The following is a 27,136-nucleotide window of genomic DNA, read 5'->3' as shown; positions in this document are numbered from 1 at the left end:
GTAGCGGGGAGCGGCGGCGGCGATCGGAGGGCACGCGCAGCTAGCAAAGTGCTAGCTGCGTGTTGCAAAAAAAAAAAATTATGCAAATCGGCCCAGCAGGGCCTGGGAAATCCTCCTGCGCTGCATAGCCCGAGCTCAGCTCGGGCTTACCACCAGGAAGGTTAATAGAGATAAGAGAGATGTCATGTGACCTCCCAGAATCCTCCTCACCTCTCCAGACAGCAGACAGATGATCTCCAGGGTGAGGTTGAATATCCTCTCAGTCATGTGACTCTGGTCCTCATCCATCCTCAGTGATGTGGTCATGTGATTCATACAGGATGCTGCTGCCTTTTGACGGGGAATAAGGGGAGGATAATTTAGTACCAATAATTTACTGAAAACATCCCCCCAATCTACTGATTGGATACTTACAGCCAAACTACTAGGCTATTACTAGGCTACAAGTCAATTGGCTAGTATTGCCTGGAAGTGGGTTGGAAGTACTAAGCGATGGGCTACTTTCAAGCGCCCAAAATCACCACTTCAGTGCCATAAGACACATGCCTGCCAAAGCTGGCCCCAATTCACCTGCCTATCTCTCCACATTGCTGTCATGGTAGGGCCATGCAGAGTATCACAGGAAAGCATAAACATTTGGTTTATAGCTACCTGTGTACTATACTCACAGCGTGCTGCAGTCCTGTCCTCCCTCTGTCTACTCTCCAGCTGGGCTCCTCTCCTCACATCCACCTTCCACTGTTACCATTCCTGTGATGTTACAGAAGTGTTGGTAGTGGTAGATGGATGAGGATATGAGGAGAGGCAGAGACGGAGGCTAATGGGAGCAGAGGACTGGAGCACACTGACAGCTAGCTATAAACCAATGTAATTCCTTCCTTATACTAATCTGCACGGAGGTGGGGGTAGAAATAGCATTACTGGAATAAGGGGACATTACATACTGGAGGATAATGGAAATGCTGGGGAACACAGGGAGGACATGGCTACACTGGGAAAGAAATGGCATCACTGGGATGGGGGACATTACATACTGGTGGATAATGGGCATCCATGGGCATTCAGGGTCTTGCACTCTCCTGGGCTTTCCTCTTATCTCACAGATAGGCCTATCCGAGTCACCTACTCCAGCAACACCTTCTCTCCGCGACACCTCAATGTTGGAGTTCCCCAAGGTTCAGTCCTCGGACCTCTCCTTTTCTCTATCTACACTTATGGTCTTAGCCTGCTCCTTTCCTGTTTCTTTGGCTTCAAATATCACCTATACACTGATGATACCAAAATCTACATTTCAGCACCTGACTTGAGTACTTTAACAGCTCGTGTCCCAGATTGTTTCAATGCAATCGCCTCATTCATGTCCTGCTCTTTTCTAAAACTCAAAATGGACAAGACTGAAATGGTGATATTCCCACCTCACAATTTGAATGCCCCTGCCTGACATTACTATTTGTGTTGATTCCAACATGCAGAAAAAGAGGCTTTGCACATCCCTAAGTAAAACTTTTGATTTATTTGAAAAAGATTAAAAGGCATACATTACAGATCCGAATGGTATAGGAGAGAGGTACAGGCTGGTGGGGAGGTCGACAGCCATTTCGCGCCGTAACATAGAGTGGCGCATCGTCAGGAAAAACTATTTGTGTTGATGGCATTTCAAGATCACCTGTCTACCAGGCTCGCTGCCTAGGAGTAATAATGGACTCAAACCTCTCATTCAAATCACTCATAGACAAAACTATCTGCCTCTTGTTGCCTCCACCTTAAAAACATCTCCGCATCCGCCATTTTCTCACACAGGATGAAACAAAACTTCTGGTGCATGCCTCGATTATTTCACGACTAGACTATTGCAACTCTCTGCTTTGCAACCTTCCTGCCAACCATTTAGCCCCTCTACAGTCCCTCATGAACTCTGCTGCACGACTCAACCACCTCTCCTCCCACTTCTCCAGCCCATTTACCCTCTGTCAGTCCTTTCACTGTCTGCCTATCACACCTTATCCACCTCGCCTCCCACTTCTACAGCCCAATATTCCTGTCAGTCCCTTTGTTGGCTGCCAATCACACCTCATCCACCTCTCCTCCCACTTCTCCAGCCCAATTCCCCTCTGTCAGTCCCTTAACTGGTTGCCAGTTACACAAAAGAGACAATTTAAAATCCTTACTCTCGCCTACAAAGCTCTTTACAGCCTAGCTCCTTCCCATCTAAATCAACTTATTTCCAGATACCATCCTACACGCAATCTCCGCTCTATTAACAATATCCTTCTGTCTTCTTCCCTGGTCACTTCTTCTCACCCCCACTTACAATACTTCTCTCAGTCCTCTCCCCTCCTCTGGAATGCTCTCCCTCAACACATCTGCCACTCACCCACACTTACTCTTTTTAGGCACAACCTGAAAACTTACCTCTTCAGGCAAGCATACTCTCCTACCTAGGACACTTCGCCCACTGACCACCATTTCTACCATGCCTCTCACCTGTGTAATAACCTGTAGTTGATTTGTTCATTGCATCAGCGGTAATCCACCATTGTTTTGTATTAACTATATTATTATTATACCCTGAATGCTGTATTAGACATGTAGTCTAGTCTCTGTGATGTGACTGAATTATTACTAGGAAGGTGAGATGCCAGCACTGGAGGGACATGGCTATATTCCATATACATCTTCTCTTGTCTCTGTGATGTGAGCTATTACTAGGAAGGTGAGATGCCGGCACTGGAGGGACATGGCTATATTCCATATACATCTTCTCTTGTCTCTGTGATGTGACTGAATTATTACTAGGACGGTGAGATGCCAGCACTAGAGGGACATGGCTATATTCCATATACATCTTCTCTTGTCTCTGTGATGTGACTGAATTATTACTAGGAAGGTGAGATGCCGGCACTGAGGGACATGGCTATATTCCATATACATCTTCTCCTGTCTCTGTGATGTGACTGAATTATTACTAAGAAGGTAAGATGCCAGCACTGGAGGGACATGGCTATATTCCATATACATCTTCTCTTGTCTCCGTGATGTGACTGAATTATTACTAGGAAGGTGAGATGCCAGCACTGGAGGGACATGGCTATATTCCATATACATCTTCTCTTGTCTCTGTGATGTGACTGAATTATTACTAGGAAGGTGAGATGCCAGCACTGGAGGGACATGGCTATATTCCATATACATCTTCTCTTGTCTCTGTGATGTGACTTATTACTAGGAGGGTGAGATGCTAGTACTGGAGGGACATGGCTATATTCCATATACATCTTCTCTTGTCTCTGTGATGTGAGTTATTACTAGGAAGGTGAGATGCCGGCACTGGAGGGACAAGGCTATATTCCATATACATCTTCTCTTGTCTCTGTGATGTGAGCTATTACTAGGAAGGTGAGATGCCGGCACTGGAGGGACATGGCTATATTCCATATACATCTTCTCTTGTCTCTGTGATGTGACTGAATTATTACTAGGAAGGTGAGATGCCGGAACTGTAAGGACATTGCTATATTCCATATACATCTTCTCTTGTCTCTGTGATGTGACTGAATTATTACTAGGAAGGTGAGATGCCGGCACTGGAGGGACATGGCTATATTCCATATACATCTTCTCTTGTCTCTGTGATGTGACTGAATTATTACTAGGAAGGTGAGATGCCGGCACTGGGGGGACATGGCTATATTCCATATACATCTTCTCTTGTCTCTGTGATGTGACTTATTACTAGGAAGGTAAGATGGCAGCACTGGAGGGACATGGCTATATTCCATATACATCTTCTCTTGTCTCTGTGATGTGACTGAATTTTTACTAGGAAGGTGAGATGCCGGAACTGGAGGGACATGGCTATATTCCATATACATCTTCTATTGTCTCTGTGATGTGACTGAATTAATACTAGGAAGGTGAGATGCGGGAACTGGAGGGACATGGCTATATTCCATATACATCTTCTCTTGTCTTTGTGATGTGACTGAATTATTACTAGGAAGGTGAGATGCCAGCACTGGAAGGACATGGCTACATTCCATATACATCTTCTCTTGTCTCTGTGATGTGACTGAATTATTACTAGGAAGGTGAGATGCCAGCACTGGAGGGACATGGCTATATTCCATATACATCTTCTCTTGTCTCTGTGATGTGAGTTATTACTAGGAAGGTGAGATGCCAGCCATAATCTATGGCACATGTACGGGGAAGGGGGGGGGGCACTAGAAAACTGGCAAACAAGTCACAGCATAGCAGCAGGTACAGGAAAAACTTGGAAGTTGGGGGAGCAAAATAAGGACGCACCCCCTTAGTATAAATGTTTCATCCACTGTGGGTATATGCTCCGGCTGACACATCAATGTCGTCTAGGCCCAAAGAATCCGATGCTTAGCCAGCCACCGGTGTGGAAAAACAAAACACATTTATTGATCAGAAATAATGGTGAACATACAAACAAAATCAATGACTATTATATAACTGATAGCGCAAACAGACACCTACAGAAAATGCACAACAATGTATACTCAATAAGCTCACAAGTTAAAATGCATTCAAATCACTGGTGTATGCAGACATTAAACGGCACCTGAGATGGGGCCACAGACAAACAATATACATACCTGGGACTGGGGAGCACGCCTGGCTAGACTGTGCCTGCGCTGACTGGAGGATTCTCTGGGGCCAGTTACGGGCACACTGGGAGTCAGAAGAGGACGGCGAGGGAACGGTCAGGCTGGAGGAAGCCCCAGGTATGTATATTTTATCCATGTGGCCCCATCTCAGGTACATTTTAAATCAATCAAAATCAATTGTAAGTAGGTGAATAAATTAATTAAAATAACATCGCTGTTACACATAAACATGCCAACCTCCTCAACAATCACACATGCCGGCCAGTCATACAGATTGGCCCACCAAGGAACCAATGCAGAATACGGGAAAGCTACATTCCTAAAGCTGCATTCAACTTCCCTGACTTTCCGCTTGGAAATGATTCTTTTAAAAAAGCAACAGTTCTCCAGCTCAGATATTCTAATAAAGTTGAGCAGACCATATGGCTGTATAAGTACAAATTGCAGAGCAGCCAGGAACAAGGATGCATAATCACACAAAGCTGTAACGACAGCAGCAGCAGTCAGGCTCCACAAAGCAGCGTGGTGTCTGGCACATATCCTGACGGACCAATCGGTTTCCAGGTCCTAAGCCACCTGTAGATGTGTGTAAAGCTCACAGTGTCCTTTGGCTGGTCAATGTTGGTCTGATGGGTGGTGGGACCCCTATATCGCCTCTATTGTCCTTGTTCACCTCATCCTCCTGCATATCCCAGTTATTTGCTGCTGCTGCCACTACGGCTGTCGGTTTCTGTAGCAAGTGACTGGCCCCAGGTGCGGTCAAACACCTGCGGATGGAAGTTTCAGAGACACGTTAGACAGTGTTGGTGGCAGGGAGACAAATGGGCAATCGCCGCTCCGCTGTGAGACCAAGGGAACCACCACCATGGCTAGCAGTCTGTGTGCATAGCGTAGCTTGAGTTCAGCCAATCAGCAGTGGGGATAAAGCAGAGGGAAGTGGCCAGCAGCGTGGATGGCGGGAGGACGGCGTGGCAGACGTCAGCTAGTTTATATACAGTAGAATCTCGTTATAGTAAACTCTGATATAATAATCATCTGGATATAGTAAACTCCGCCCTCAGGTCCTGACCATCAGCCTGTATGAATATACAATGTATGACCACTCCTAATATAGTAAACTTCTTTTCCTAGTCCTTTGGAGTTTACCATAAAGGGATTCTACTGTAAAAGTCTCTTGTATGGCAATTTCTTCAAGGGGGGGTGATCAGGATAGTGACAGGTGTACTATGACCTCCTCTGTAACAAAGTATGTCCACCCCGACCTCTGCTCTGCTCCATATATAACAAGAATCACACAATTACCTCTTCTAACAACGACTCTTCTCCACCTCCTGCAACTTCTCCTCCTTCTGTTACATCACATCCTCTCTATCGTGTAATATATTGTTGACCATGCGTTCCACTTAGGAGAAGTGAGATCGCCATCTTGTGGTAAATAGGCTAACTGCAACCTCTGTTTGTGGAATCACTTGCATTCAGTCAATCTTCAGACCAATATCAGTGCAGGAACAGAACAGACAATGGTTTTATAATGTAAACAATACTGTTGGAAGAGTAAACAGGAGAGTAGGTATTTAAAGGTGCCAATACATTACTCAATTTGTGGCATCAATATCTGGCAGATTTGATCATAACGATGAAACAACATGCCCACCTGATCATCATTGTGATTGATTTGTGGCATACTGGAAAGATCTTGCTCAAAAGGACTTGAAATGTTGTGCAGTGGTAGATTCCCTGACAACTGAAGGACCTCTAGCTGGTCTCCTCCATGTAAAATGTGTGCACCCGGACCGTGGTGAGTATTGCAGGCCCACCCTTCCACTGGCTTGCATTGTCCTGTGTCCTGTATCTTTCTGCATTGCCGATGGCGGTGCCTGAACCATGTGACATTACCACATGTACTGATGTCCTGTAGCTGTGATGGGGTCACGGGTACAGGCACCCTACTGGCAATGAAGAAAGACATGGGACATAACAGGAAGCACACAAGTGAACAGGTGAGTCTGCAATACTCACCACGGCCTCCCCGTATAGATGGGGAGATCTGGGGGCCTTGCAGGCCGAGGTGGCACCACAGATTTCCAATAGATTTTATGCTGAAAGTTTGTGTGTGGTGGATAACAGGACTCTGAAAACAATACTATTGGAAAGTACACAGGAGGGTAGATGTGTGAAGATTTTACTATTGTTATTTAGTATTTATACAGCGCCAACATCTTCTGCAGCGCTGTACAGAGTATATTGTCTTGTCACTTAACTGTCCCTCAAAGGAGCTCACAATCTAATACCTATGATAGTCATATGTCTATGCATGTATCATATTCTAGGGCCAATTTAAGTAAATTAACTTGTGTTTTTTTTTGTTTTCTGAATGCGGGAGGAAACTGGAGTGCCTGGAGGAAACTCACACAGACACAGGGGAAAGCATATAAACTCCTTGCAGATAGTGTCCTGGCTGGGATTTGAACTGGGGACTGCAAGGCGATACAACTAACCAGGGCCAAGGAGGCGGAGTCGAGGAGTCGGATAATTCTTGTACCGACTGCACAGGACTCTTGCTAACCTCTACGCCACCAGGCTGCCATACACTTTACAATTGTTTTGCCCAATTAGACATTCAATTAGGCAAGGACATGCTTTTGGGAGAAATAAGGGTTATCTTGCTTGAAGTTCCACACGTCTGAAAGCCCTTATCATGCTATGCTGCAGATCGTGTTGTGTGTACACATTGGGCTTGAAATGCTATAATTCCTCTCCGATGTTGACATGCTAATGTGCTGCTAGTAGTAAAATCACAGCTGCTGTGATACCTGGTAACTGGAAAAACCTCCTTCAAAGGAGAAGGAAGCTTGGATACAAGCCTGAAAAGACATTATCTTCAGTTTGAGGAACAGATTATATGATGAATCAGGATAGGCAGCGGCAGGAGTAGTTCCAGGTGTGAGTGTGATGTGTCTGTGTTGAAATCTGTGAGTAAGGGGAAAGCAGGTGGCGGCCCCTGATGTGACAAGTTTTTCTCTCAAAATAATGTTATGATGTCTGGATTAAGTGGTTTGATTCTTATAATAGTTACGTACCAAATTGCATTTTTGTAGTAATAATTGAGGCGTGCATGTTTTTTTTTGAGGGGGGGGGGGGGGGGTTTGGGGGGAGTGGAGTCCATTTTTTTCCTGCTATTCAGGAATTGTTGTTATTGTATTGTGTTTTTTTGAACATACCCCATGCTTAACCACTTCACCACTGAGGGGTTTTACCCCCTGACCACCAGAGCAATTTTCACCTTTCAGCGCTCCTTCCATTCATTCGTCTATAACTTTATTATTACTTATCCCAATGAAATGAACTATATCTTGTTTTTTTCGCCACCAATTAGGCTTTCTTTAGGTGGGACATTATGCCAAGAATTAATTTATTCTAAATGTGTTTTAATGGGGAAATAGGAAAAAATGTGGGAAAAAAATATTATTTTTCAGTTTTCGGCCATTATAGTTTTTAAATAAAGCATGCTACTGTAATTAAAACCCATGAAATGTATTAACCCATTTGTCCCGGTTATAAAACCATTTAAATTATGTCCCTATCACAATGTTTGGAGACAATATTTTATTTGGAAATAAAGGTGCATTTTTTTCAGTTTTGCATCCATCCCTAATTACAAGCCCGCAGTTTATAAAGTAACAGTGTTATACCCTCTTGACATAAATATTTAAAAAGTTCAGTCCCTAAGGTAACTATTTATGTTTTTTTTTTTATTGTATTTTTTTTATTTTTTTAATTACAAAAAAAAATAAAAAAAATTGGGGAGTGTGGGAGGTAATGAGTTAATTTATTGTGTAAATGTAATGTTTGTGTATGTAAAATGCTTTTAGGGTGTAGTTTACTATTTGGCCACAAGATGGCCACAGAGTGTTTGTTTACATGCGACCTGTAAGCGTCAGGAAGGACGCTTACAGGAAGCAGTAGGAGGCTGGGAGACTCACAATGATCTCGCTGTTTCTGAAAGAAGCAGCAGATCATTGCGGGGGCTAGATCAACGAACGGGAATGGATTTTCCCGTTCATTGATCTCCGGGCGAGCGGGCGGCGGCGTGCACGAGCGGCGGGTGCGCGCGCACAAGCGGCGGGAGCGCGGACAGCGGCGATAGCGCGGAAGGTACGGATTTCTCCGTCCCTGGTTTTTTAGGGGGGAAAAAAGGGACGGAGAAATTCGTACCGCCGGGGGTAAAGTGGTTAAAGGATACCCAAAGTGACAGGTGACATGATGAGATAGACATGTGTATGTACAGTTCCTAGCACACAAATAACTATGCTATGTTCCTATTTTTTTCCCTCTGTCTGAAACAGTTAAATATCAGGTATGTAAGTGGCTGACTCAGTCCTGACTAAGACAGGAAGTGACTACAGTGTGACCCTCACTGATAAGAAATCCCCCTTATCTTTTTCTTGCTCTCAGAAGCCATTTTATGCTAGGAAAGTGTTTTATAGTTGGAATTTCTTATTAGTGAGGGTCACACTGTAGTCACTTCCTGTCAGGACTGAGTCAGCCACTTACATACCTGATATTTAACTCTTTCAGACAAAGAATAAAAGGAACACAGCCTAGGTATTAGTGTGCTTGGCACTGTACATACACATGTCTAGCTCATCATGTCACATGTCACTTCGGGTATCCTTTAAGTTAAGGGGACAGAGACAGTAAGAAGATTAATTATGGTAATCTTCTTGCTCTAGTTAGTCACCTTGGGAATCTTTTTTAGGTATTTTTGTAGGGCCTGCAATAAGTGATTACGGAAAAAAAATCAGTGGATTTGTATATAAAACACTACTATGGGAGAGTAGATGTGTAAAGGTAGCCATACACTTTACAATTGTTTTGCCCTATTGCACCACTGGCAATAGAATAATGGCAATAGAATAGAATGACAAAAGCAGTAAACAAGCAAATACACAAGTCTCAGCTCCCTCCAATCATACAGCAGTCAGCTGGTAACTTTTTACACTATGAGTTTCTCTCCATTTATGCAGATAGCAGCCTATGATGCAGAGGCATTCCTTGCAGCATGAGCTGGTGCATTGTCATGCATGAAGATGACTGTCATGGAAAGCACAAATCTATTTTTCACACCTTCAGAGACCCTAAAAGGGCTGACCATATCTCTCCCCATGATTCTGACCTGAACCATGACTCTGCCACCTTCTTACTGATGTCCCAGCCTTGCTGTGACATGGTGGCCGTCCACCATCAATCCTGCACCTTGATGTTCACAGGACTCAGCAACTTCTAAAACCTGTTTGCTGCTTTGTTATTGGCATTTTAGCAGCTGTTCTCTTAATCGGATGCATTTGTTTGGCAGAACCATTCCTCATTTTGCTTTTATCTTTTATCTGCACAAACACTCATGTGTGCTCTGAGTCAGCCACAAATCTTTTAACAGCACAATGGTCATGCTTAAGTGTTTGTGAAATATAAAGGTTTTCATACCTTGTCCAAGGCATTCAACTATTTCATACTTTTCGGTAGCAGAGAGATCATTTTTCTCTCATATTACTTGAAAATGGTGGTCTGCTTAATAATGTGGAACACCCTTTATTAGTAGTTTTTCCTCTAATCAGGCTCACCTGCCAGACTACAGTAGTTATCAATGGTGTCCGAGATTTCAGTGAACAGAAGAGCTCAATACACAATACCATCCATGAGTTTAATTAAAGAACAAAATATTTAATTTGTATGACATTTAAATACAATTTGCATAATAATTTGGAACGCAGTGTAACATGGACCTGAACTCAGAACTTCCTCTCGGCTCTAAAACATACGCAACATTCCTGTATGTTTTACATTAACTCAGATATTTGTTAAGGCTTTTTTTTAATATAATTTATTTTTTAATTTGCAATCTCAGTGTAATAGATTTGACTATGAAATGTTCAAATAACCACTAAAACAAACCCAAACACCCCCGGGGTACATCTGCCACATGCTGAGCCTTAAAGAGGAACTGAACTCTAAATAGCAAACTAGACCAGCAGCATCCTTTTCAAAAATCACTGGCAAAAAGTTTACAACATATGGTCAAAAAAATTGTAAAGAAAAATAATAACACAAATCATTTACTTAACCTATCCCCCCCCCCCCCCCCCCAAGTGGAATGCATGTGGCGTGCAGGAGTAGAGCATGTCATGTGTGTGCTTAGGGTGAAAGAAAGTGCAGAAAGCCTCATCAAAAGTAAGCATGATCTAATTCCTGTCTCCTGCGATGTGTTTTTCATGCTATTGTACACGCGATGGAATTTTCTGGCAGATTTCCTGCCCGATCGATTATATCCAACCTGTCAGATCATATTTCGATCGTTTTTTTGTTGAAGTGAACTCAAAATCAATCGAAATCAGATTGGACAGGTTGGATATAATCGATCGGGCAGGAAATCTGCCAGAAAATTGCACAGCTGTTGATAAGAGACAATAATTAGGAGAGAGACTTGTCACCAAGCTTTCTCAAATCACAAATTCGGATGAAATCCAAATAAGTGTTATTCAGATTTCATCCACTTAATTACAGCACCTGTGTGAGCGAGGGGGGGAAGCAATCTTACCCATCAGCCGTCTTCTTGCTCCGTCCCTTGGCGCTTCCCACGCTGCGTTCCAATCCGCTGTCACCTGACTATACGCTTCCTCCTTCAACCCGGAAGGAGGAAGTGTTTGTAATCACGTGACGGCGAATTGGAACGCAGCGTGGGAGGCGCCGAGGGACGGAGCAAGAAGACGGCTGATGGGTAAGATTAACCCCCCCTCGCCCACCCGCACAGGTGCTGTAATTAAGTGGATGAAATCCGAATAAAGGCTCGTACACACACATTTGAATTTATAGAACGACTGGTCCGTCAGACCCTCCCGCTGGGCGGGTGTTCCAGCGACAGTCCAGCGCGTGTACAGTCTGTCAGGCAGACTGATAAGGCTGTTTCTGAACGATCCGTGCAGCCTGATCCAGACTGTACACACGCTGGACTGTCTCTGGAACGGCCGCCCAGCGGGAGGGTCTGACGGACCCGTCGTTCCATAACATCGTGATTTGAGAAAGCCTGCTTGTCACCCACCTTTCAGCTGTTCAGCTATTAGTATCATCTCAACAGAAGAAATGCAGCTATTGAGACACAAAGCAGAGACATATATCCACAAATGCTAAGTAGTGTACACACCACATACACAATGCAATTAGAACTGCTGTACAGCCCAAAAAGATAATTTCTAATTTCAGATATTAGTAATTGTCTTTGTGGGCTGAGTACAGCAGTTCTAATTGCATTGTATGTGTGGTATGTAAACTACTTAGCATAAGTGGGTTTATGTCTGTGCTTTGTATCTAAATAGCAGCATTTCTTTTGTTGAGATGATTGGTGCATTGCAATTGTAGGCGATACTTGATATGTTTGCTTGCGTGTCATATACATATGAATGATTGATGTCAGTTCTATTTCAGTGGGAATGAACTATTTATTGAATGTACAGGGCTGTGATCTGCTGACAGTAGAGGATAGATAAAATACAAAGCAGAAAAATGACAGGCTGGAAAACACAGGCGCAGCCAGATGACATCACTGTAAGTAACTGTACACTACCACAGGCTAATTTGCATACTGCACAGTGATTGGAGAAAGGAGCTGCTTGAGGAAGGAGAGGCTGGAGGAAGTAGAAATCAGCTGAATGGCACTGTAAACTTGCCAACCAACATATGGCTGCACGCACTGCACTAGAATTCAGTAACAAAAATAAGGAAGACATCTGACAGGTATATTACAGCAAACATATATTTTTATTTATTAAAGCAGTATTATGCAACACATCAGATATTTTTACAGTATTACATTTTAAGGTCAGTTCCACTTTAACAGATGGCTAACAGCTAGGGAGTCCCTGGAAGTAACAGCCACCCCCAGACATCTGCCCCTGCTGCCTCCAGAATGTCCCGGCTGTTAAAGGCACAGTGTGTGCTGCTGAGGCTCTTCTGCTATCCCAGCCATCTGCCCCTGCTGCCTGTGTGTGCTGCTGAGGCTCTTCTGCTATCCCAGCCATCTGCCCCTGCTGCCTCCAGCATGTCCCGCCTGTTACAGGCACAGTGTGTGCTGCTGAGGCTCTGCACTTCTGCTATCCCAGCCATCTGCCCCTGCTGCCTCCAGCATGTCCCAGCTGTTACAGGCACAGTGTGTGCTGCTGAGGCTGTTCTGCTATCCCAGCCATCTGCCCCTGCTGCCTCCAGCATGTCCCGGCTGTTACAGGCACAGTGTGTGCTGCTGAGGCTCTGCACTTCTGCTATCCCAGCCATTTTCCCCCTGCTGCCTCCAGCATGTCGCGGCTGTTACAGGCACAGTGTGTGCTGCTGAGGCTCTGCACTTCTGCTATCCCAGCCATTTTCCCCCTGCTGCCTCCAGCATGTCCCGACTGTTACAGGCACAGTGTGTGCTGCTGAGGCTCTGCACTTCTGCTATTCCAGCCATCTGTTATGGTGAGAGGCCCCTTGTTGTGTCACACCTGTCCCCCCAGAGCTCTCTAGTGTTCACCGATGGGTCTTGTGTTCTCTCTGGCCTTGTGGCTGCTCTGCTAAGTTCCTCTGTACTCTATACCTACAAAAGGGCAGCACCCCATCCCCCTGCAGTGTCACCCATCACAGTGTGGCCATACTGAAGGGTATCCCTGCTCCCTGCTGCTTCCAGCTCCTGTGACTCAGCTCTGCAGTCCGGGGAGTGTGAAGGTCAGCAATGGCATCTGGTATTTGTGGCAGAAGCTTGTGGAGTGGATGGAGGTGAAGGGAGGTCACCCTGTTGGGATGGGGAACAAGCCTGTGTCTTCATGTCCCTCTCACCCCCTGCTCCACCCGGCGGAGGTCTCCTGGCTGCCCACAGGCTGCTCTGTCAGGTGCTCACAGGGAGCCATGTACTGACATATAACCATCTTTGTATGACCACATTATATTACAACTAGTATTCCAGATTAAGCAGTCAGCTGCCTCTGCATAAATACAGGGATTGTCCATAGTATTGTTAAAAACCAGGGATTCCTAGTTACATACTGCAGAAACTTGGTAACCTAATTAGCTGCTCATTAGCATAATACTGTATCTGGCCAATCCTACACTAGCTGGCAGCATGCCTTTGTACTATGCCCATAGATTGAAGGTCCACACCAATCTCCTATCATGCCCTAAACAGTGCTGCCTAACTTTGTGGACTTGCTGTGGAGAGGGTGGAGCAGCAATGTAAAGGCTTTGGGCGGCAGAGAGAGGTGGGCGTGGCAGAAGTAGTGAGAGGAGTGATACAGCAAACAGACCGGCCACAGCATTACTTCTCATGGGCTGGATGCAGCCTGCGGGCCACCATTTGGAGAGCCCGGCCCTAACTGACAGTTGTTTGGTCTGAGCATGGTACATGGCACAGGTACAGAGGCAGGTAGAGGAGTCACCAGAAAACTTTGTGCATTCAGCTCAAACCTCTTCATGTTTGCTGAATATAAAACAAAGACAGAGAGTGATTTATGCTGCCACCATTTCCCACACTCTGATCTTCCCTCCTCACTGGAGTAAATTCTCTTCTGCATAGAATATGAGATATCTGTCTGAAGGATGGCCAAGACATTTCCCACAATCAGCACACGTGTCAGACAGGACACCTAGAACATTTCCCACACTCAGTAAATGAAAAAAGGCGTCTTTTTTATCAACTGTATTTTTATTATTACATTTTCACTTTACATTAAACAAAGCTCCACCAGAAAGACCACAAAAGAAAAGCTTTAGCACTTGCTGTCAATACACCTCATATGTAGACTATGCCTTCGGTAATGCCGAAAACAGTTGATTTTACAAGACACCTTGCCAGATGCAAACTCATTAAACCTGTTACCGAAAAGTAAAATTACCAACTAGTGAGGAAAACTACTGACTTGTGCGGTAATGTAAAGAAATTGCAATTCACAAAAAGATTAAAACATTTGGTAAATCAAGTAAAATTATTTAACATCAACATACAGCTCTGACCAGCCAGTAACTTACAATCTCCATGTGGGAACATTTTCAGGTGTAGCAGAAAGCCAATAGGGAGAGCCACACAGACCTGCTTCTCACCCCATTTGATCCGATACTCTGCAACGTGGGACTTCAGGACGGCAGAGGAAGAAACATTTTAAAAGGCTTTTCTGAGCTCCCTCTAGTGGAAGTATGCATATCAAAAGGGATGCCGGGGATGCACTGGACAGAAAAGACAGTTTCCTGCCAGACCTACTCCACAGCTGGGGAGACTTGCCGAGCAGGGCTTAGTGAATTGAAGCATGTTTTTAATTATGAAATTTCTACCGCATTTGTGAATTTGAGTGGATTTGGAAAAAAGAAGTGTAGTACGCCTTCTTAACTACTTATTGCACCAGGTGCAGTATAATTACGTCCTGGAAAACGTCACTTGAAGTCCCAGGGCCATAAATAGTCGTCTTCAGCTGCAGGCGGCCACCGCGGGTTCCCACGCGTGTACTCCTTACCGCCCGTTAGCAGGGAGATAAATGAAATGGAAACTGCATGGCGGTTTTGCCAGGGGGGGTTGGGGAGGGGGGGGGGGTGGGTTAAGCTTCAGACATCTAATGGTTTATGGGCAGACAGGTGAGTTATTAAACCTAGCACTCATCTTAACCTTAATGTTAACCTTAATGTTTTACCTTTTTAAACGATGGTATTCCTCAGGAGTGTAGAGAGCACACTGGAGATGCTCCATGGGACTCGGGGGTGGAGCAAGGGGATTGATCACTCTTGTACAATGTGGGGGGAGGTGGAATCTGGGAAGCAGGGGCCCCAGGAAATTTTCACAGGGGGCCCCCAAGGTTTGAATTTATGCCCCTGCCTTGCATGTATATTTCATGTGGCTTGGAACTTTATAAAGTAATGCATGCAGCGTGTCATATGTAGTCTGGATACCTCTATCTGAGACTTGAGGGGTCATAGGCCGTGGATGGGAGGTACAAAGCTGGTGTGGTTGAGTCATTAGCAGCATCTAAGGGGTGTTCCCCAAGTCACCTAACAAAGGCCTGATTAGAGGGTGATATGCATCATAATAGTGTGTTATAGCAGAGCAGAGTGGTGAATGCAAATTTAAAACTTGGAAAAGCAATAGATGTACTTGGATCATGCAAAGACTTTTGATATTGTTCCCTTCAATAGCCTGATGCAGAAGCCGAGGATCCAGGGACTAGGAGAAAATATTATTACATGGATAGAGAAATGGTTATAACAGAAGGAAAAGAGTGGTGGTCAATGGATCATATTTAAAATGGGAAACTGCTTGCAGTGGGGTCCCGCAAGGGTTAGTACTAGGTCCAATCCTTTTCAATCTATTTATTAAATGATCTAGCAGATAGAATACAGAGTAATGTTGCTATTTTCAATACAAAATTATGCAGAACAATAAGCATGGCAGTGACATTTTCCAACAGGATCAAGTCATTTGGGCGCTAGGATCATCAGATGTCTAATAGATGCCAATATAAATAATCGGTAATCGGGTGCCCATGACTCGGCCTTCTCACCAGTATGAAATCTCTCATGTGTGACAATCTCTGATTTCTGGGCAAAACATTTCCTGCACTCAGCACAAGAATACGTCTTCTCACTAGTGTGAGATCCATCATGTTTGTGAAGACTTTGTTTATGTACAAAGTATTTCCCACAGTCACTATATGAATAGGGCTTTTCACTCTTGAACATGAATAGGTTTTTTCGCCAGTATGAATTCTGTTATGTATGAAAAGTTTTGATTTCTGTGCAAAACATTTCCACATTTCCCACACTCAGTACATGAATAGGGTTTCTCATCAGCATGATATCTCATATGACTGACAAGAGATGATTTCCATGCAAAACATTTCCCACACTATGCACATGAATAAGGCTTCTCACCAGTGTGAGACCTCTCATGTCTGAGGAGGTGCCCTTTAATTCCAAAACATTTCCCACACTCAGCACATGAAAAGGGTTTCTCACCAGTGTGAGATTTTTTATGTGTTACAAGGGTTCCTTTACGTCCAAAACATTTCCCACACTCAGCACATGAAAAGGGTTTCTCACCAGTGTGAGATTTGTTGTGTGCTACAAGGGTTTGTTTACGTCCAAAACATTTCCCACACTCAGCACATGAAAAGGGCTTTTCACCAGTGTGAGATATCTTATGTCTTACAAGGGATTCTTTACGTCCAAAACATTTCCCACACTCAGTACAGGAATAGGGCTTCTCACTAGTGTGAATTCTCTCATGTGCATCAAGATGTAGTTTAGAAACAAAACATTTCCCACATGTGGAACAGGAATAAGATCCTCCAGCAGGGGGAGAGCTGTGCTGGGTATGAGGCCCTTCAGGGTTAGACAGGTGAGGGGAGTCTGGGGGAGTATTTGGGGTAACCAGGATATCTGCAGGAGACTCTTGTCCAGTGTCATCATCATCCATTGTACAGTCTGTGGACACAGAGAGATGAGTCTCTGAGAGGTTCCTGATGCCGGGACTCCGCACTGCAAATAGAGAAACATCATCACTTCCTGTTAGAGAATTCTGAGGGGAGGAACAATTATCATTAGGGATGGTCAGTGAGCTGCTGAGAATTCCAAGTTGACGCATAGCGTTGCATATAATTAGCATACAATTAGCACCATCTTGGAGTTATTGGCATGTCACTGGCCATCACTAGTTATCAGCCTGACAGAGAACTACAGAAGATTGGCTGCCTGTAATGAGCACAATCACATGTCAATAACTTTGCCTTGCATCAATGGCATAACTATCGCCCCTGCAGCCCCTGTGGCTGTAGGAGGGCCCGGAAGCAGGTAGGGCCCCTGAAATAACGCCACACATCGATCAGAGCGGCCGGTGGGAGGAAACTGTAAAGCCGGTGTAGTGTTGCAGCTCTGTCCGGCTCTGTGGGGATGTGGACCACACCATGTTTCATTTGCAGAGGGGTGACCTAGGGCAGGTAGAGATGAAGGTTATATACTCTACTTAGACCAGGCTAGTGCCTCATGTAACTTGTCCTCCTGAGCATACTGTGCAGCAGCTCTGTGGCTGGCAACTAGCAGAGGAGGACATTCCTGTCATCCACCCCCTAGTGTTGGTCACTCAGATGCAAATAATTTTGAGTTGATGCAAATTTACATACATTTTTATGCAAATGTATTCAGCTTGAAAATTAACCATTCAAATCCTGCTAAGGTAAAATGTGACTGGTTCATTTTTAAGCTACATTAACATTTGCATAATCTTGCATCAACTTGAAATTATTCGCATCTCACTGACCATCTCTAATCAAAACTCTTGCCAGATCAGTCATTTGTCTAGTCACCCCATGCCTGAAATTCCTGCAGTATTGGGGTAACCTCTTGCTCTTGTGAAATTGGAATATTTGCATAATTGTACTTGGCATAGTTGTTTTAGCAGAGGGACTTTTTAGCTACTTGTCACTTCAGTCCCTCCTCCCCCTAAAAATCACTCACATTCTTACAGCCCCTCCCCCACTTACTAGCTTCATGTGATCTATACTGTGCCCAGCAGGGACATGTCTCTTATTCAGCTTAATATGTATTTCCTAATGTTTATCACTCACCTGTGCCCATCCCTGTAATAATATCTTTCTTCTTATATGTCTCCAAAACGTCACCCTCCTCCATAGACTGCTGATCACTCCTCACATACATCTCTTCTTCTTCCTCTTTAATTGTCCCCATCATGAGAACCTCCTCCATAGACTGCTGATCACTCCTCACATATGTCTCTTCTTCCTCTTTATATGTCCTCATCATGTCACTCTCAGCCATAGACTGCTGATCACTCCTCACATACGTCTCTTTATCTTCCTCTTTAACCACAGTGTTAACATGTCTCGGTTCTCCACCCTAATTTCACAAAGTAAAAGAGATAATTTAAAATGTGACCACAGATAACAGCATACACAGAGGTAAATAATGTGTCACAGTTTGCAGTCTTTGGGGACCCTCAGCCACACCTACCTGATAATGGTCAGGAATGGTGAGATCTTCTTGTGGACAATCCTGGGAATAAAGAGGACCTGTACATCTCTCTGGTGGGATTCTGTTACTGGGTCCATCTGTAGGAAACAAACACACTGACTAATTACATTGTCTATATATGTTGGTCAGATGATGGGGGATCTAGGTGGACCCTCCATACTGCTCCTTCCTTTACAAGAAATAAAAGTCTCCTCTTACCCGGTGATGTGAGGGGTGTCTGATTCTCCATCATGGTGTCCTTGTAGAGGTCCTTGTGTCCTTCTATATACTGCCTCTCCTCCATGGAGAAATAGATGGTGACATCCTGAAACCTAATATGAACCTGAAAAATACAATGATACAGTCACCACCCAGACACACCCTAACCTGTAATTGAATAGTATCCCATAATTCCCAGGACTGCTCACCTCTCCTATCAACAGCCCCATAATCTTCTTGGTGATTTCTAGAATCTTCCACTTACTCTCAGATACCAGGAAATGAGGTGGGGGAATTGTAATGGTCACATGATCACCAGACTTCACTGGCGTATAACTCTGTTAAGAGAGACCGAAAATAATGTCATATGACCTCCCAGAATCTTCATCACATCTCTAGTCAGGTGTGTGTTTTATTAACAGAGATAAGAACGATGTCATGTGACCTCCCAGAATCCTCCTCACCTCTCCAGACAGCAGGCAGATGATCTCCAGGGTGAGGTTGAATATCCTCTCGGTCATGTGACTCTGGTCCTCATCCATCCTCAGTGATGTGGTCATGTGATCCATACAGGATGCTGCTGCCTTTTGATGGGGAATAAGGGGAGGATATTTTAGTACCAATAATTTACTGAAAACATCCCCCCTCCCCTCAATCTACTGATTGGATACTTACAGCCAAACTACTAGGCTACAAGTCAATTGGCTAGCATTGCCTGGAAGTGGGTTGGAAGTACTAAGCGATGGGCTACTTTCAAGCGCCCAAAACCACAACTTCACTGCCATAAGACACATGCCTGCCAAAGCTGGCCCCAATTCACCTGCCTATCACTCCGCATTGCTGTCATGGTAGGGCCATGCAGAGTATCACAGGAAAGCATAAACATTTGGTTTATAGCTACCTGTGCACTATACTCACAGCGTGCTGCAGTCCTGTCCTCCCTCTGTCTCCTCTCCAGCTGGCCTTCTCTCCTCACACCCACCTCCCACTGTTACCATTCCTGTGATGTTACAGCAGTGCTGGTAGTGGTAGATGGATGAGGATATGAGGAGAGAAGAGGCAGAGTCTGAGGCTAATGGGAGCAGAGGACTGGAGCACACTGTGACAGCTAGATATAAACTATTGTAATTCCTTCCTTATACTAATCTGCATGGAGGTGGGGGAAGAAATAGCATTACTGGGATAGGGGTACATTACATACTGGAGGATAATGGCAATGCTGGGGGACAGATGGAGGACATGGCTAAACTGGGGGAAAATGGGATTACTGGGGTGGATAAGAGACACAGAGAGGATAAGGCTACACTGGAAAAGAAATGGCATCACTGGGATGGGGGACATTACATACTGGTGGATAATGGGCATCCATGGGCATTCAGGGTCTTGCTCTCTCCTGGCTTTCCTCCTACCCCACAGATAGGACCTTCAGAGTCACCTACTCCGGCAACACCTCCTCTCCGCGACACCTCAATGTTGGAGTTCCCCAAGGCTCAGTCCTCGGACCTCACATTTTCTCTATCTAAACTTATGGTCTTAGCCTGCTCCTTTCCTGTTCGATTGGCTTCCAATATCACCTATACACTGATGATACCCAAATTTACATTTCATCGCCTGACTTAGGTACTTTAACAGCTCGTGTCCCTGACTATCTCAATGCAATCGCCTCCTTCATGTCCTCCTGTTTTCTAAAACTCAAAAGGGACAAGATTGAAATGGTGATATTCCCACCTAACAATTCAATGCCCCTGCCTGACATTACTATATCTGTTGATGGCATTTCAAGATCACCTGTCTAGTAGGCTTGTGGCCTAGGTCTAATAATGAACTCAACCCTCTCATTCAAACCACTCATAGACAAAACTATCTTCCTCTTGTTGCCTCCACCTGAAAAACATCTCCCGCATGCGCCCTTTTCTCACACAGGATGCTACCAAACTTCTGGTGCATGCCCCGAATATTTCACGACTAGACTATTGCAACTCTCTGCTTTGCAACCTCCCTGCCAACCATTTAGTCCCGCTACAGTCCATCATGAACTCTGCTGCACGACTCATCCACCTCACCTCCCACTTCTCCAGCCCATTTACCCTCTGTCAATCCCTTCACTGGCTGCTGGTCACACCTTATCCACCTCTCCTCCCACTTCTCCAGGCCAATACCCCTCTGTCTGTCCTTTCACTGGCTGCCGGACACACCTTATCCACCTCGCCTCCCACTTCTACAGCCCAATATGCCTCTGTCAGTCCCTTCACTGGCTGCCAGTTACACAAAGGAAACAATTTAAAATCCTTACTCTCGTCTACAAAGCTCTTCACAGCCTAGCTCCTTCCCATCTAAATCAACTTATTTCCAGATACCATCCTACACGCAATCTCTGCTCTATTAACGATATCCTTCTGTCTTTTTCCCTGGTCACCTCTTCTCACTCCCGCTTACAAGACTTCTCTCAGTCCTCTCCCCTCCTCTGGAATGCTCTCCCTCAACACATCCGCCACTCACCCACACATACTCTTTTTAGGCACAATCTGAAAACTCACCTCTTCAGGCAAGCATACTCTCCTACCTAGGACACCGCCCACTGACCACCATCTCATACAAAACTTCCCCTTACCTACTGTCTTATTTCTTAAGCCTTTAGACCAGGCATGGGCAAACTTGGCCCTCCAGCTGTTACGGAACTACAAGTCCCACAATGCATTTGCCTTTATGAGTCATGACTGTGGCTGTCAGACTCCTGCAATTCATTGTGGGACTTGTAGTTCCGTAACAGCTGGAGGGCCAAGTTTGCCCATGCCTGCTTTAGACTGTAAAGCCTGGTACACACCATGCAATTTCCCGCCAGATAGATGGGTCGAATAGATAATGTCCGGCAGGTCCAAACTGATTTCCAATTGTTTTTCTGATTGATTTGCATAGAAGTGATCAGAAAATCGATCAGAAAAATGACCAGAAATCCGATCAGATCTTTCAGAAATGATCTATCTGATGGGAAATTGCATGGTGTGTACCAGACTTAAGGCCTTCTGGGCAGAGCTCTCATCCCATTTAGTCTCACAATGCTGAGTAATGTGTGTGCATGCCTCCCACCTGTGTAATAATCTGTAGCTGATTTGTTCACTGCATCAGCGGTAATCCACCATTGTCTTGTATTAACTATAGTAGTGTTATACCCTGAATGCTGTTGTACAGCACCACGGAAGATGCTGGCGCTATATAAATCAATAATAATAATAGCAATGCTGGGGGACACGGGGGGGGGGGGGGGGCATGGCTATACTGGGAAAGAAATGGCATTACTGGGGTGGGGGACATTACATACTGGAGGATAATGGCAATGCTGGGGGACACATCTATACTGGGGAAAAAAATGGTATTGCAGAGGTGGGGACATTATATACTGGAGGATAATGACAATGCTGGGGGACACAGGGGGGACATGGCTATACTGGGAAAGAAATGACATTGCTGGGATGGGGGGACATTACATACTGGAGGATAATGGCAATGCTGGGGGAAACAGGAAGGACATGGCTATAATGGATGGACATGTAGTCTTGTCTCTGTGATGTGACTGAACTGAATTATTACTAGGAAGTGAGATGCCAGCACTGGTGGGACATGGCTGTATTCCATATACATCTTGTCTTGTCTCTGTGATGTGACTGAATTATTACTAGGAAGGTGAGATGCCAGCACTGGAGGGACATGGCTATATTCCATATACATCTTCTCTTGTCTCTGTGATGTGACTGAATTATTACTAGGAAGGTGAGATGCCGGCACTGGAGGGACATGGCTATATTCCATATACATCTTCTCTTGTCTCTGTGATGTGAATTATTACTAGAAAGGTGAGATGCCGGCACTGGAGGGACGAGGCTATATTCCATATACATCTCCTCTTGTCTCTGTGATGTGAATTATTACTAGGAAGGTGAGATGCCGGGCACTGGAGGGACATGGCTATATTCCATATACATCTTCTCTTGTCTCTGTGATGTGACTGAATTATTACTAGGAAGGTGAGATGCCGGCACTGGAGGGACATGGCTATACTCCATATACATCTTCTCTTGTCTCTGTGATGTGACTGAATTATTACTAGGAAGGTGAGATGCCAGCACTGGAGGGACATGGCTATATTCCATATACATCTTCTCTTGTCTCTGTGATGTGACTGAATTATTACTAGGAAGGTGAGATGCCGGCACTGGAGGGACATGGCTATATTCCATATACATCTCCTCTTGTCTCTGTGATGTGACTGAATTATTACTAGGAAGGTGAGATTCCGTAACTGGAGGGACATGGCTATATTCCATATACCTCTTCTCTTGTCTCTGTGATGTGACTGAATTATTACTAGGAAGGTGAGATGCCGGCACTGGAGGGACATGGCTATATTCCATATACATCTTCTCTTGTCTCTGTGATGTGACTGAATTATTACTAGGAAGGTGAGATGCCGGCACTGGAGGGACATGGCTATATTCCATATACATCTTCTCTTGTCTCTGTGATGTGAATTATTACTAGGAAGGTGAGATGCCGGCACTGGAGGGACATGGCTATACTCCATATACATCTTCTCTTGTCTCTGTGATGTGACTGAATTATTACTAGGAAGGTGAGATGCCGGCACTGGAGGAACATGGCTATATTCCATATACATCTTCTCTTGTCTCTGTGATGTGAATTATTACTAGGAAGGTGAGATGCCTGCACTGAAGGGACATGGCTATATTCCATATACATCTTCTCTTGTCTCTGTGATGTGACTGAATTATTACTAGGAAGGTGAGATGCCAGCACTGGAGGGACATGGCTATATTCCATATACATCTTCTCTTGTCTCTGTGATGTGACTGAATTATTACTAGGAAGGTGAGATGCAAGCACTGGAGGGACATGGCTATATTCCATATACATCTTCTCTTGTCTCTGTGATGTGAGTTATTACTAGGAAGGTGAGATGCCGGCACTGGAGGGACATGGCTATATTCCATATACATCTCCTCTTGTCTCAGTGATGTGACTGAATTATTACTAGGAAGGTGAGATGCCAGCACTGGAGGGACATGGCTATATTCCATATACATCTTTTCTTGTCTCTGTGATGTGACTGAACTGAGTTCTTACTAGGAAGGTGAGATGCCAGCACTGAAGGGACATGGCTATATTCCATATACATCTTCTCTTGTCTCTGTGATGTGACTGAATTATTACTAGGAAGGTGAGATGCCAGCACTGGAGGGACATGGCTATATTCCATATACATCTTCTCTTGTCTCTGTGATGTGAATTATTACTAGGAAGGTGAGATGCCAGCACTGGAGGGACATGGCTATATTCCATATACATCTCCTTTTGTCTCTGTGATGTGACTGAATTATTACTAGGAAGGTGAGATGCCAGTACTGGAAGGACATGGCTATATTCTATATACATCTTCTCTTGTCTCTGTGATGTGACTGAATTATTACTAGGAAGGTGAGATGCCAGTACTGGAAGGACATGGCTATATTCCATATACATCTTCTCTTCTCTCTGTGATGTGACTGAATTATTACTAGGAAGGTGAGATGCCAGCACTGGGGGGACATGGCTTTATTCTATATACATCTTCTCTTGTCTGTGTGATGTGACTGAATTATTACTAGGAAGGTGAGATGTGGCTAGAGGAAGCCCCAGGTATGTTTATTTTTTGTTGTGGCCCCATTTCAGGTACAGTTTAATTCAGTCAAAATCAATTGTAAGTAGGTGAACAAATTAATGAAAGTAATAGTGCTGTTACACATAAACATGCCAACCTCATCAACAATCACACATGCCAGTCATACAGATGGGCCCACCAAGGAACCAATGCAGTACACTGGAAAGCTAAATTCATAAAGCTGCATTTAACTTCCCCGACTTTCCGCTTGGAAACATTTCTTTTAAAAAAGCAACAGTTCTCCAGCTCAGATATTCCAATAAAGTTGAGCAGACCATATGGCTGTATAAATACAAATTACAGAGCAGTCGGGAACAAGGATGCATAAGCACACAAAGCTGTAACAGCAGCAGCAGCAGTCCGGTGTAGTGAAAAATTTTGCTACCCATCATATTTTGCAATTTGCCATAGAGGACAGTGTATGACTGTGTAGGCGTGGCTCCTCTCTGTTAACACGCCTGTAATTTTTTGCAACCACAGATCCCATTGGGCTAGAAGAGGGATTGTTCCCTCCAGGGGGGGTTATTAGTTGAGGGGGGGGGGGGGTTGTTCCCTGAGGGGGGGGTTGTTCCCTGGGGGGGGGGGGGGGTATTACTTGAGGAAGAGGGGGGATTGTTCCCTCCAGGGGGGGTTATTAGTTGAGCAAGAGGGGAGGGTTCTGTGTGAGAGTAGGGTTTGGTTGGGTTGCATTTTCTGATACAGTTAGGTTAAAGTCAATGGTTAGGTTGCACTTTCTGATAGCTATACGTATAAATAAATGCAACTGGTTGCAAAATCTGATAAAGTTGCAAAAAATTTCACCACACCGGCTCCACAAAGCAGCGTGGTGTCTGGCACATATACTGACGGACCAATCGGTTTCCAGGTCCTAAGCCACCTGTAGATGTGTGTAAAGCTCACAGTGTCTTTGGCTGGTCAATGTTGGTCTGATGGGTGGGGGGACCCCTATATCACCTCTGTGTCCTCGTTCACCTCATCCTCCTGTATATCCCAGTTATTTGCTGCTGCTGCCACTACGGCTGGTGGTTTATGTAGCAAGTGACTGGCCACAGGTGCGGTCAAACAGCTGCGGATGGAAGTGTCAGAGTCACGCTAGACAGCGTTGGTGGCAGGGAGACAAGTAGGCAATCACCGCACCGCTGTGAGACCAAGGGAACCACCACCGCGGCAGAGCCGGGACAAGGTCCTCCAGCACCCAAGGCTGAGACACCAAAGTGCGCCCCTCCGTCCCTGCCACCCGAGCCATCAAACACTGATTGCTATTAGACTAAGAGGCGCCACAGGCGGAGCAGTGCTTTTCAGCGCTGCTAGCTTTGGGCGCAGCCAGCGCCGCCATAGACTGTAATAGGAATCAGTCTATAGCGGCGCTCAGTGAGGAAGGTCGGCTCCGTCAGAAGACGGAGCCGAAGTTGTTTAAAAAACACAATAATTCGGCCTCCAGCGATCGCTGGAAGCCGAATTATTTCATTCCCCCACTATCCATGTCGGCCTGGAGGGGGAATAGTAATTAAAACGCCCCGGACTTGTGCAGAAGCAGGACCAGCCATTTAACAGCTGGATCCTGCGCCCAAGTCTACCAGCGCCGTATTCAAATGTACGCGCCACAGGGTCCACAACCTCCCCAACACCTTAATATCTAGTTATCTGGCTTGCAGTCACTGCCATGTATCCCCTTTTCTTATTTCTTTCTGCTTCAAACACAATTAGGAATGACAGCTGAATGAATTCTGCACCCCCTCATACACTGCGCCCTGAGGCTGGAGCCTCTCCAGCCTATGCCTCGGCCCGGCCCTGCACCGCGGCTAGCAGTCAGTGTGCATAGCAAAGCTTGAGTGCAGCCAATCAGCAGTGGGGACAGATCAGAGGGAAGCGGCCAGCAGTGTGGATGGCAGGAGGACGGTGTGCAGACGCCAGCTAGTTTAAATACAGTAGAATCTCGTTATAGTAAACCTCTGGATATAGTAAACTACATTTCCTGGTCCTTTGGAGTTTACTATAAAGGAATACTACTGTAAAAGTCTCTTAAAGTCGCAGTAGTTATATAAAAGTCTCTTATATGGCAATTACTGCAAGATGGGTGATCAGGATAGTGACAGGTGTACTATGACCTCCTCTGTAACAAAGTATGTCCATCCCGACCTCTGCTCTGCTCACTATATAACAATAATCACGCATTTACCTCTTCCAACATGTCTCCTCTTCACCTCGTGCAAGTATCCTCCTGCTGTTACATCATTTCCTGTCTAGGGGTTAATAGCTTGTTGTCCGTGCGTTCCACCTGGGAGAAGTGAGATCGCCATCTCGTGGTGAATAGGCTAACTGCAACCTCTGTTTGTAGAATATCCCGCACTTAGCTATTATTATTATTATTTTTATCATCAGATTAAAGAGAATCTGTATTGTTAAAATCGCTCAAAAGTAAACATACCAGTGCGTTAGGGGACATCTCCTATTACCCTCTGTCACAATTTCGCCGCTCCCCGCCGCATTAAAAGTGGTTAAAAAGAGTTTTAAAACGTTTGTTTATAAACAAACAAAATGGCAA

General features: G+C 44.9%; 1 protein-coding gene and 1 pseudogene across 1 annotated transcript in view; both read right to left on the bottom strand.

Annotated features, from left to right (window-relative positions):
• Positions 1-5,972, bottom strand: part of LOC137535837 (zinc finger protein 665-like) — a 41,258-nt gene extending 35,286 nt beyond the window's left edge. Inside the window, exons 1-2 of the mRNA XM_068257724.1 lie at positions 5,937-5,972; positions 211-330 (exon numbers count right to left, since the gene is read on the bottom strand). Coding sequence (XP_068113825.1) covers positions 211-315 — 105 coding nt within the window. The 5' untranslated portion in view covers positions 316-330; positions 5,937-5,972. The remainder of the gene's footprint in view (positions 1-210; positions 331-5,936) is intronic.
• The window catches only part of LOC137537119 (uncharacterized), a 163,115-nt pseudogene extending 136,295 nt beyond the window's left edge, over positions 1-26,820 (bottom strand).
• Positions 26,821-27,136: the final 316 nt, after the last annotated feature.

This window comes from Hyperolius riggenbachi, chromosome 10 (assembly GCF_040937935.1).
Source record: "Hyperolius riggenbachi isolate aHypRig1 chromosome 10, aHypRig1.pri, whole genome shotgun sequence".
NCBI classification, from domain to species: domain Eukaryota; kingdom Metazoa; phylum Chordata; class Amphibia; order Anura; family Hyperoliidae; genus Hyperolius; species Hyperolius riggenbachi.
Note: the sequence above shows the minus strand (reverse complement) of the source record. Positions and strands in the feature narration are given on the sequence as shown.